General features: G+C 42.9%; 1 protein-coding gene across 2 annotated transcripts in view; it reads left to right on the forward strand.

Moving 5' to 3' along the window:
* The first annotated feature begins 4,140 nt into the window (after positions 1-4,140).
* The window catches only part of TFAP2D (transcription factor AP-2 delta), a 59,809-nt gene continuing 51,161 nt past the window's right edge, over positions 4,141-12,788 (forward strand). Inside the window, exons 1-3 of one of the 2 annotated variants that reach the window (XM_040983003.1) lie at positions 4,141-4,707; positions 5,909-6,406; positions 9,862-9,922. In XM_040983003.1, coding sequence (XP_040838937.1) covers positions 4,669-4,707; positions 5,909-6,406; positions 9,862-9,922 — 598 coding nt within the window. In that variant the 5' untranslated portion in view covers positions 4,141-4,668. Of the gene's footprint in view, positions 4,708-5,857; positions 6,407-9,861; positions 9,923-12,788 lie in introns of those variants that run through there. The other variant, XM_040983002.1, reaches the window with a different exon arrangement.

Here is a 12,788-nt window from a genome sequence, read left to right on the forward strand (position 1 = left end):
GACATTGCAACAGCGCAGTGTCCAGTCTCTCCAAATGTGCTGCTCCATGTAACTGGGTCAAGCATTAGCTCAATGGTTCCTGCCAGAAATTCCCTGCTTCTCTGTAGCACTTTTCTGTTGTTCTCCATCTTCCCTGATGGGCAGGAATGGAATGTGTCTTCAGACCACCTGGAGGATTCCCCCCACCCCTAACCAACCACAGCAGTTAATTAGTAGGTTAGACTGTTAGAAAAGTCACAGTACAGTAGATCATCAAGCAGCAATACCTTTTATGGTCATTAAAGTCTTCAGTGGTTGTATGTAAGTCAAGCCCCCTGGAACAGGTAGCTGTTGGAGACCTCAGGTTGAAAAGCTCTTGTCTCAGGGACTCTATCCAGGGCTCAGGAATCTCAAAGGGGTAGAGAAATGCGTGCTGGCAGGCAGAACTACAACAGCTCTAGGTAAGGCAGAGGTTTTTGGCTGTTTGGGGCTCACTACCAGTTTTTATATTCACCCCCAAAAGAAGACTGAATAGAAAGATACATGATTTGTTTTCCTGTCTGGACTTGTCCCACCACACTACTTATGTAATACCCAAGCAAGTGGAATAATGTTTGCAATTATCTGGACATTTTGGACCAAGCTTTTTCCATAGGTGTATTTATACACATGGATAAACCAGAGTATCTCTCTCTCCTTCCTTTTTTCCCCTTCTTCCCTCCTCCCTTCACTTTTCAAGGAATGGAGAGCTGAAATTGAATCTGTTACACTTAAGTTCTGAAGCAGGTGTGTATACAATGCTTAAAATATAATTTAGTGTGTTCTGCTCCAGCAGGGCATGAAGCTCCGTAATCCAGACATGAGTTTACACAAAAGGACACAATTTCTGTAGTCACAACGAGCCGAACTTTGGAAGGGAATGTGTGCAGGAGCAGTGGAGCACCAAGAACCCAACATGGTAGGCTGTGTTCATGCCACAAAACAGAGCAAGAGATACTGTTGTGAGAACCAACACCTCTTCTTATCATTTGCTCTCGAAGAGAATCATGAGTAGCCAAAAATAAATAAATAAATATCACCAGAAGAAATCCATGTTTATTAAAACTAGAGATGAAAATCTGAGTGGTTTACATCCCCCACATAGAAGCTCAACATGGGACATTCCACTCCCTAAAACTCAATCTACCTCCTCATGCTAATCAGGACAAACATGATGGCTTCTTTACAGATCCCTAGCTGACTGCAGTAGAACAACTCCCTTCCCTATTCCCTGTCCTCAGTTCCCACACACCTTTGTCCCCCTGCAGCATGAGATTCCTGCAAACAGAAGGATGGATGAAAATTACTAGGAACTAAGGGAGACTCTCCAACCCCTTATATCCCAGAATGTCCAAATTTTCCCCCATGCTTTTGCGTACTGTTTTTAAATGAGTAGGTGCTGACCTGTTCTCCAGCAGAGGATAGAACCATCAGTACCCATTCCCAAAGGAGAAGCCCCAGGCCATAGGCATCCTGTCTGCCACAAGCTGTGGCCAGTTAATTCAATTACGCCACCCGCTGGAGAATGTGTGGCCAATCGCTTTCCAGGAAAAACAGAAAAAGAGGAATTAACTTTGCTGAAAAGCCTAGTCTTTGGGTCAAGCAGGATGTACTTATTAATTGCTCAAGACTATTAATTGGGCGGGGAGGGGGAGGGATCTGTCTGACAGAAACAAATCCTGCGCTCATCACACACAGCTTCCAAACACAGCACACACCTGCCTCTAGGAGTTTCTTTAGAGAAGGGGCATGCTGAGCAACCCCGGAGCAGATGGAAGGGAGTGCTGACCAGTTTGTGCATATGGCACGAATGATCTTCCCAACTTTTCTTTCAGGGAGAAACAGCTTTTTTTTTTTTTTCTTTTCATTTCTTTAAGTTAAGATGAGGCAGGAGGCAGCAGTTGGGCAACTGAAGTTTTCCTATAATTCAGATGCTGGGGGGGGGGGGCAGAAACATTTTGAGGTGGGAGGAAGAATAGCTTTCCAAAGAGAGGAGAGCCCTGACAAAATAAATCCCAAGACCAACAGATAAGTAAGTATTTCACACTTGCTTTATCTACTGCAAACACAAATAAGTTTACTTTCTCCCCCTTTCCTTATAATCCTTACTTTTCTACGAGTCTAAGAAGGTTCAAGAAGCACAGTGAATGCAACCGGCAGTGTAATCCCACTGTCTGGATACTAACATGTCGTACAGGAAGATAGGATGGTCATAAAAGAGAGAACCAAAAGGTACAATTGTCAATTACTCCACATTGTCCTGCAGCATTCATTCAGACAAGAAACAAGTAGAGGTCGTTCTACAGGAGGTATTTAATCTTAGAGAAGGTTCCATGTTTTCAAGAGGGAGCTGTGTGTGTTTCCTCTATGCAGAACAAGCAAATGTGTATCAAAAGAGCTAGGATAACAGAGAAGGGAGTCATATTGTTGTGCTGAGCCTCTTGGTTGTTCCCACGGGACAGAATATTGCAGCTGCTGCCTGGAACTTAGCTCTGAAGACAAGAACTCTTCACCTTCAACCGAGAAGTGAGGAGAAGGTTGCAGCCTGTCTGAGAAGAGCAAACCTTTTCCCTGTGAGGTAAGATAAACTGGGCAGCCAACACTGCCTATCAACAGAAGTGCATATGACCATTCCCAAGATAACCTGCAGCTGTTCTTCTGGGGAGAGATCTGTACCCCTTCGTAATGGTGGTTCCTGGAATTAGCAGGACAAGCTCCAGCTCCCATGTATGGTTGGATTATTTATTTCCTCTGTAGGTAAACTGTGGAGGCCTGGCACAGATTTGTCATGCAAAGATTCTCCTGCACGCATTCTTGGATTGAGCTCCTCAAATTCCAAAGGTTGCACTTCTCATACACCCCTTCCTTAAAGATCAAGTTGGATACTTTTTCATTTCATCCTCATTGAGCTCTCCTGACTTCACTAGACCAAAATGTTTCAAGAACTGGAGGGGGGCGCTGGTACACCTTAAAACAGGAAGCAGGTGTAGGATGCTGACCCTTGTGTGGGGCCAAATTATTTCAGATCTCCATTTCAGACAAAGCATTCCAATTCTTGTGTGTGTCTCTGTCCATTTGTATAAAGCCAAGGCTGATGAGTGACAGTCCTCATTAGCCTGCATGAGCAGATCCTAATAAACCCTCCCAAATCCCGACCTAAAAAAAAAATAAATATATAAAAAGCCACATACCTATCTGCCTGCGACTTAATATTAAGACACCTTCTCAGCTTAAATATTTAAAAGTCAATCAAATGAAATGGCAATTAAGACTGAATTATTACTTCCTTCAACCTCTGAAATGAGTCTGTGGAGCCAGCTAGTTCTTCCTTATGAGACAGACCTAGGGTTGGTAATACTCGCTTTCAAAGCCTCAGTATTTCCGGCTTGTAGCCACCGCCACCCCCTCCAGACACTTGACACATCTTAGAATGAGGGAAGATGAATTTTGAATGAAGTAAAGCTAAAAACCTGTTTGGAAGTCAGTCATCTACCAAAGAGATGGAGATAGATGAGTACAGCCTCTTTCGTATCCTCAATTTGTAAAAATACAACTTCTAAGCATCAAAGGGTTATTTGGGGGTAAAGATGATTAAATATCTGGTGCCACTACTAAATGGTCTACACCTCCACCATTCCTTACACTAGTACTGTGTTCAAAAGGAAGAAGGAAACAGGGAACAGGAGGGAGATGGGTTGGTTTGGGGAGTGCAAATCAACGTTTTACCTAAAATCTTGTCACACATCTTTATACTCTTGCATTTTTCCTAAATACATGACCAATTGCATCATTACCTTATGAGGGAAACTTGGGACTGTCCATCAAAATTATGTATTTTAAAAGCTACTAAGAAGTGTAACCACTGCCTCCTGTTAGCTTTCTAAAGTGGAGGGAGGGGGGAACCCAAATTCGATGTAAATACAGAAAGAACAGTATTGTTTCCACTTGGACGAAGGCAGACATCCTCATCTGGGCAAAATTGATTTGGGTGATTGTTGGAAAAAATCAGCTTTCAGCATCCAAGGAGTGCAACCAATAAGAACAAACACTTAACCCTTGTAAAAGGAACCTTTAATTAATATATATATATATATATTTCTCTCTCTGATATACAGCAACGGGGCTGGATCTAAATCTTCTCAATAAAATGTGTGCAAATGCTCTCTGCAGCGATGAGTCCCCACCTCAGTCGGTATAGAAAAGCATGATAAAGGTTGGAAAAAATGGAGAAAAATGTTGAAAGAACCTCCAGTTCCTTATTAGGCGAAGATACAATATTTATTCCTTGTCTCCTGGGATAAATCTCTTCTGCCTATTGTCCTCCCAGTTCTCAGTGCTGATGCTTAATTTTCAAAACTTCTATATTACCAAGGGACCTACGACATCAGCCAAAGAAATACTCAGCAAGTACAAAATCTGTTCCAGGGAGCTGCTTTTGTGCAGAGGGAAAAATTTGTTCCTACAGGTTTTTAAGTGGGTACGAGGCAAGGAGCTATCTGATCCGGGCAAAACCGTTACAATTTAGATCTCTATCTATAGAACATTTTTTTTCTCCTTAAAAAAATTGGAAAATACAAGAAGTTTGGATTTTTTTCCTGATTCTTTTTTTGGAGGGGGAAATTGCACCGTAAGCTTTTGGAGAAACCCAACATGTCAACTACCTTTCCGGGACTAGTCCACGATGCCGAGGTATTATTGCTTTTTTTTTTTTTTTTTTTTGAGTGCGCGCGCTTGTGAGTGTGTGTGTGTGTGTGTGTGTGTGTGTGTCTGTGTGTGGCAGCGGCGGCGGTGGCGGCGGTGGTGGCAGCTTCCCCTGTCTCTAATCTATATCGGACCGTTACGTTTAATTATAATCTGGCTTTCGGGGGAAAGTTAAGGAAGGAAAGGGGAGAAAGTTCGTTATGACATCTGTCGCCAGGAAGGGCAACGCTCTTCGCCACGTTAGGAAACATTTGCTACAATGAAGAGAAAAACATAGTTCTAATACTGAAGAGGAGTGGGGGGGTTGAAGCGAAAGAGATAGAGACCGAAAGAAGGTTTAAAGAAAGGGAAAGAAGTCTTTAAAGAAAAGACTGCTGGGGGAAGGGCGGTAGGTGGACAAGGGGGTGGGGAACGGGTTTATTCAAGCAAAGGGAAGAAGGAGAGAAGGGGGCATCGGGAGGGAGTCTTTACCCCAAGTGTCTAAAGAGGGGAGCAGGTTGAACAATTTGCACAAGCTACACAAGATTATTTTTTTCCTGTTCTTTTCGTTTTCCTTTTTTTCTTTTTTCTTTCTTTCATTCTTTTGTTTTCTTTCTTTCTTTTTTTCCAAGTATACGGGCGCGATTTTGAGCTGCCCGGTGCCGAACAACTCGGCTTGAACCGGCGAGGCAGGTCGGCACTGGGATTGCGGCGGCGGCCACGAGTGGGCCGGCGTCCCTACCGGCAGACTCCCGCGCTCCCCGCAGTCCCGGAGTCATTTGCCAACCCGTCCTCCGAAACCCAGTTCCCCGCATAAATTGGGCAGGGGCTGCGTGTGTATGTGTGTGTGTGTGTGTGTGTGTGTGTGTGTGTGTGTGTGTGTGCATGTGTGTGCGCGCGCGTGTGTATCTGTGTGTGCGTACGCGCGCGCGTGAGTGTGTGTGTATGTGTGTGTGTGTGTGGTGTCACCCGCACCTATATAGGGTGGGGGAATTTTTCCCCCCCGCTGTCTCGCCTGTGAGGACGAGGCCGCCCACCCCCAGATCCCCGGTTCGCAACGGTTCTCTTCTGGCAAAGGCGCTGAGCCCAGGCGGTGGCTCTACCCGAGCCCTGCGCTCTCGCTCTCCTGGCTCTGGGAGAGCGGTGCCTCGGTTGCAAAATGACAAACCTCAAGTTTTTCTGCTCTCCCTTTTCCCCCTCTTCTTTCCAGATACGTCACGACGGATCAAACAGCTACCGTTTGATGCAACTTGGCTGTCTGGAGTCCGTAGCCAATTCCACTGTCGCCTATTCCTCCTCCTCTCCTTTAACTTACTCTACCACCGGCACAGAGTTTGCGTCCCCTTACTTCTCCACTAACCACCAGTACACCCCGCTCCACCATCAGTCCTTCCATTACGAGTTTCAGCACAGCCATCCGGCCGTCACACCCGACGCTTACTCTCTGAACTCGCTCCATCACTCGCAACAGTACTACCAACAGATCCACCACGGGGAGCCCACCGACTTTATTAACCTGCACAATGCGCGGGCGCTCAAGTCCTCCTGCCTGGACGAGCAGAGGCGGGAGCTGGGCTGCCTCGATGCCTACCGCCGCCACGACCTGTCCCTCATGAGCCATGGCTCTCAGTATGGAATGCACCCAGATCAAAGACTCCTGCCAGGGCCCAGCCTGGGGCTGGCCGCCGCGGGAGCAGACGACTTGCAGGTAAATAAGCATGCAGCGAAATTGTCTGCGCCCTCCCCTCGTCGCCCACCCCCTCCCTCTCCATTAACGCGCTCACAGTAAGCTCGGCCGCGCGCGCTCTCACCAACCCCCCCCCCAACCTATGGAAAGTTATCAAAACAATTAGAGGAGGAGTATGCCCACTCTGTCCCTCTCATTGGACCCAGACAATACACCTGGAAGCCCAGGATTCGAGCTAGCTGGGGCATCCTGTCTTGGGCCAGTCTTCACTGGCTGTCTTTATGCATCTACATTTCTGAATTTGAGGCGAACGGTGAGAGAAGATCAAGAAGGCTGGGGTAGAATCAACAGGACTCAGAGTAAGGCCCGATAAACTGATGGCCTTAGTTGTAGACCTTACAGGTTCTCCTTAGACCTTTGAGGTGTTTTGGCCGGGATTGGGCCTGTGAGCATCTTACTACCAATGGATTTGTTCTCCAGAAATTGTTGGTAATTTGAGGTTGAGAAAAAGTTTCACCAGATTTCTGTGAAAGAGTAAGGAGTCACGAATAAAAGCCTCAAAATCAACCCCTATAAAAGAATCCGCATGGCACACTTGACCAGGGAGTAAGATGGAGTTCACTTTTCTCCTGTGTCTGCCCAAACCTGACACTGCATTGGATGACTCAAAAGTTTGCTGTTGCTCTTCAGGACATTTTCTTTTATGTAAGATGGAGATTCTTTAAAGGACCAAAATAAATAAAGTAAATAAAAATAGAAAGAGACCAAGAGAAATGAAACAGGAGGCAGGAGAGAAAGTAAAATAGGAAGGAGGGAGAAAAAGGAAGAAGGGAGGGAGAAGCATCTGAAAGGAGAAGGAGGAAAAGGGAAGTGTGGAAAGCATGAGGGCGCTAAGAAGACCACACACTCCTAGTTTCTTTCTTAGCATATTTGGCACAATCATTGCTAATAATAGAACGGATCATTAGGAAATTATATTATCATAGGTCCATTTGTAACAAATAATCTCACAAATGTCCAACATAGTCCAGAAGACCCAGACACGCAGGTTCTTTGAGCTAATAGTGCAGTTCTAGCTCCGAGGGTCCATTTTTCACTGCCCCAAAGCTGGCCACCTTCTCCGCACTCTTCATGACAAATGGGGAGATGCGCCAAAGTCACAAGTTGGAGACGTAAGAGATCCCCTTGTTGCGCACAGAAAATCTTTTCACTTCCTCTACCCCTGAGTAAGAGATTATCTTTACATTAAAGTGAAAGCCCTTACAGTTCCAACAAAGACGCATAAGCTCAAGATGGGTGCACAGGAAAAAAAAATATTGAGCTCCATAAACTTTGACTTTCTGCATTTACATTCACGAAGTAATTTTATACGCTTAGGACATTTTTACATTTTTCACAAGGAACTCTGTCTGAGGGGTGAAAAATCTGCCATTCAATGCTTAGTTCAACTAAAACCTATTTACTCCTTTTAATAGCCACGTCTGCTGCTGATTTTTTTGTATCTGTACAAATTTTTTTTCTGTGCTAGGCACAAAGCTGGGCATTTTTCAAAAGAGGGGATTAGAACATTTGCAAGCACTAAACAAAGAGCGAATCCTGCGCAAAAGGACACCGTAGTTTATCCAATTTTCGACTTAGTGCCATTCAACTGGTCATTTATGCAATGTCATCCGACCAAACAACATGTTTTACTTATGAGGGGGAAAAGTTTGTTAAGTGAAGAGACAGAGATTCGTTTCTTCTCAGAAAATAAACATTTTAACCATGCATCCGAGAGTGGTTTAGAAAGTTGCTCACTGCTTAGAAAGCTCCAGGGCCATTTTTTCATCTACATTTCAAATATTTCGAAGCCCTTTCTTCAGTGTGTTTCCTTGTTATATACCTAATCTCCTGTTGAATATTTGTTACTTATACTGAAATGATATTTCTCACTGTGAAGGATATACCCCCAAGATACCAGAAGGAATACAGCACAGTACATGTTTTGTCTACATGTAATTGTATAGATAAGTACATTTCCTTATAGTCATTTCATTTATATGCATGTGTATATTTCTCCATATCTATCTGAATCTATGTACACATATATGTGTATAGATGGATGTTATAACCAAGTTTGTAAATCTGGCAAGTTATTTTCTTCTACTTTTCTTGTACCCAGTAAGCAGAAAGCAACAGAAAGTCATAGCTACTTTTAAAAAGAAAAATGAGGAGGGGGTGTGTGGGAGAAACCCGTCTCTCTCCTTTTATTTCTTTCTTTTTAAAACATTCATCAGCATATGCCTCATTTCAAATGCAACAAATGTAAATATACTTTTCCCTGCACAGAATTTTAAATGGAAGTCCAATGGTTTGGAGGGCAGTCTAAGTCTGCCTGACAGATGCAAACGGTCTTGTGGCTTCAGTTCCATCTTTGAGTCCCCTAAAAAGATTTGCTATGGCCAACAAAGGAAACTGTCACACCTTTTCCCATCACCGCTTTAATTTATGCTCAGACTCCAAGGTTTTTTTTTTTTTCATATTGATTTGATAATCACTTTAAGGCAGAACATTTAAAATAAGAAAGAGCTTGTGAGTAGGTTGAAAAGGGGGGTCTTACAGGCCTGCCTCAATATGGTGAAAATGGGGAGGCAAAAGCGAGCCAGGGCTGTAAAGGTTGTTTTGTAAAGTGGGTTTTTATTATGCACCGACTCTCTCCGCATTTACTTAACTCTTCACGGGCTGTTGGGTAGGTTAACACCCTTCAAGGCCTCTTTCATGTCCAATACCTCGTTTGTTTGTAAAGGAAAATGAGCCTTTAACACGTTTCGTTTCAGAGTGAAAAAGACAGACACTGAGAGAAATTTTTTATTTGTTTTTATTTTTCTTAATCAAAAAATCAGCAAATTTTTCCTATCTTACCAACCTACATGACTCTTCAATCCATAGGAGCCTGAAGATTGGTAGTAAGTGAACCTAAGGTTTTTCCTCTGTAAGACACATTTTGGGTAGCACTATAACATGTCCCTAGAGTTGGAATAAGAATCCTCATCAGATATCTTGAATGGTGCACAATTGAAATATCTTCTCCGGAATCTCCATGAAACCCATAGCCCTATGCTTGATACTTCAGGTATAATTTACTTCACCTGGAAAGTGCTGGATATACACTGCCTGTATATATGGTGTGTGCCTTGAAGGGGATTCAAAGAGCTTTTCATTCTCTCATGCCAAGATGAAAGACTCTCAAGAACTTTGAAGTTAAATCATGATTGGGGGGTGGAAAGTATGTACCTTGACATTTATACAGTTTTTGGATTGTTTTCCTCAAAATCCTATTTGCTTGTAAGCATGTGTCAACTCAATGGACGCTTTTAAATGTCTACTGAGATAGGATTTAAGGATAGGTCAGCCTGAAAGACTTTACCCATGGTAAAGTAGCAGTCATTTCTACTACTGTCTATTTGGGTTATTTTGTTTCCTTTTGTCTTCTTAAGGGCTCTGTGGAAGCCCAGTGTGGACTTGTTCTCAATGGCCAAGGTGGAGTGATACGTAGAGGTAAGTAGAACCAGAAAAATTCTCCTATTATCTGATACTTCATTTTTTCTTTCTTTCTTTCTTTTTTTTTTTTTGAGGACCTATTGGTGGTGGCTCTAAATATCAGATTCCCTGTATAGTGATTAAGAAAGCAAATAATTTAATCTTACATAGCAGCCCCACATTAAAATCCTTTTTATCACTGAAGCTGAAACCCAGGCTGTGCTTAAAAGACCTGTGATAGGAGATACTCGCTGTTCCTCACAGAACAGTGACAGAATCAAAGAGGCAAAAGAAAAAAGCAAAGAGAGAGAGAGAGAAAAAAAAACTTTTCACACCCCTTCCTCCCATCATCAATACCACATCCTCGAGCAGAATTTCTGGTTTCTTTTAGTCCTAAATGTGCCAGCCACAGCCTGGGTGTCTGGGGTGATGGTGTTAGCTTGAGGCTTTAAGTGATTCTGTGAAAGGCTAGATCACTCAGGCCTTATGAGTGCCTAATGAAACACCAATATTACAGTCACCCTTATTTTTTTTTTCTAAGTGTCCAGAACATTTCTTTAAGGGAAGGTGGGAGGAGGCGGTGGTGTTAACTGTACTGGATAAAGCTTTCTTCTTCCCATCTGTTGAGGAAAACATCTGAATCCAGAGTTACTCATGGAGTTGGGAGGTGGGGGAAGGCAATAAGAGAGAACAGATCTGTTGCTTTCAGCTCAGGCACTGAAGGAGCTGCAACCCAAATGTTCCATTTTGACAAAAGATTTTGAATGATGACATTCTCGGGCCTTCAGACAGTTCAGATTTTGCTAGCTTCCCCCATTCACTGTACTCAGAGCCTCTAAAGATTATTTTCCTAGCAAGCTGAGCAACCCGAGGAGCAGGCAAGGCAAGAGGGACCAGCTGTTATCCCAGTTTCATAGGAATTAATAAGGTGTGGCCTATTCACCAAGACTAATTCCTGCTCCAGGGTCACAGTTGTCTTTGGTAACCAAAGTGCCTTCTGATGGTCCCAAATACATAGTCCTTCTACTTCTTCTTCAAAGCTTCTTGAAATGTTTGTTTTTAGGAAAAGAGAATTGTATTGGTAGAAAGCAGTAGATTTTTACTATTAAAACTGTAAAGTCTCACAACCTGATTTACAGTGTGAGAAAGTCTATTTAAATTCAGGAGCAAAGAAAACAAAGGACTCTTTCCTTTTGGAATTTGGCATATTGTTGGTAGGTAATTGAAGTTTTCACCATATTTTAAAGCAGTTTTCAATTCTCTTTTGCCTTATAGAGATTTGGAATTTTTTTTTAAGTTAATAGCATCGTTCCACAAACGTTTTTAAAAATAAACAATATCACATTTGCCAGCTAGGCCAGTAATGAGCTATATTAAAATGATATGAAATCAGTCTAAAATCGGTTACTACAAATTTTAAATAAGGAAACACAGTGGTGGGGGTAAATATATACAGTGAAAGAGGACTAGGTAAGGGGTCTGAAGGGTCTGTTAGGGCCGGTAAAACTACCGATGGAGGCAAGTGCTTGGGGCGCACGGAGTTGTCGGTGGTGCTGAAGAACAGCTCCGCTAATTAGGGACGGTAGTCGGCTCCTCCCACAGACTGGCTCCCGTTCCGCTGCGATTCTTGCAATCAATTCTGCTTCCTATAATAAATGTCTTCTCGCATACTTGAAGATTGCAAACAATTGTATGATGGTTCACAGGGGGTGGGAGTTATTTGAGGCCAAGGACAGGAGTTGTGGAAGAGAAAGCCATGGAGTCAGTGGAATATTGGAGCACAATGAGCAACACCGTTCACCCATGACCATTCTTCCAATAATGGCCAGCGCTGTGAGGATTTTACAAGCTGAGTCTTGAGATCTTATCAGAGATACGGATATTGTCTGGCTTAGATGATGTTTTGTCGCTTTTGTTTAAATTGGAGCTTTTGAATCTATTATTATAAACCTGATGATTTAACAATGTTGCTTTAAAGAGAAAAAGAGATGTAATTTGAGGCGTAGGTCCGTGTTGTTTGATTAAACCCCCGAAACTAAATTCAGAATTTAGCTTCTGAGTTTGTTCTGTTTCCACCTGTCTCAGAAAGGCCAATCAACCTGTTTGTGCTTTGAGAAGGAGAGTGTGTGTCTGCATGTGTCTGTTTACCCTGAAACAATGTTTACACCAATGTTTAAGAAGATAACAAGGAGACGTTCCCTTAATGTGTGGGCAGGGGGTGTATATTTTTTTCCAGAGCTGGTCCAGTTCCTCATCTCAAGACTCCTTTTTTTAGAAAAAAAAAAAAAAACTGTTAAGAAAGCTGCATCTCTTTATTGTCAGGGTTATGTGCGGGACTCCTCATAGCAATAGCTCAGGTCATCTATGTTCCTCAAAAATCAACAGTATATTTACCCTAATGTCATCTACCACAGAACTCAAAATCATCTAACATTGTCCAACAGCGTGCATGAGACCATGTGTGTTTTTCCCCACTTCATGACTTACAGATCTCTTTACTCATGAGATATGATTGCCTGCAAAGTGTAATTTTCACCAATTTTTCTCTCTCCTGCTACAATCCTGAATAAGTTTCTAATGATTTCCAGAATTTCCAATTGGAAGGAAAATTTAGAGTTCACTTCTAAATACTCTGAAATATCCTTGAAGAAAGATACATGCTTCTGCAGCCCCAAGACTTCATCAGGGAGATGTTGCCCTGGTTTGCAGAGGTGTGGAGGGGTTGGCGCATCAGTTATTCTTTAAATTTGGCCATTTCTACCTGCAAAGAACAAAATACCATTTCCCTGAGTCACTTTGTTAAGTGGCAATTACATCAGTTTTGCCTGTAATGAAGGGCTGGAAGCCAAAGAAAGTGTAAAAGAAAAGGCAGAAGCGAGGTAAT

This window comes from Ochotona curzoniae, unplaced genomic scaffold (genome assembly GCF_017591425.1).
Source record: "Ochotona curzoniae isolate NIBS_2020 unplaced genomic scaffold, NIBS_Ocur_1.0 contig_3819, whole genome shotgun sequence".
Classification (NCBI taxonomy): domain Eukaryota; kingdom Metazoa; phylum Chordata; class Mammalia; order Lagomorpha; family Ochotonidae; genus Ochotona; species Ochotona curzoniae.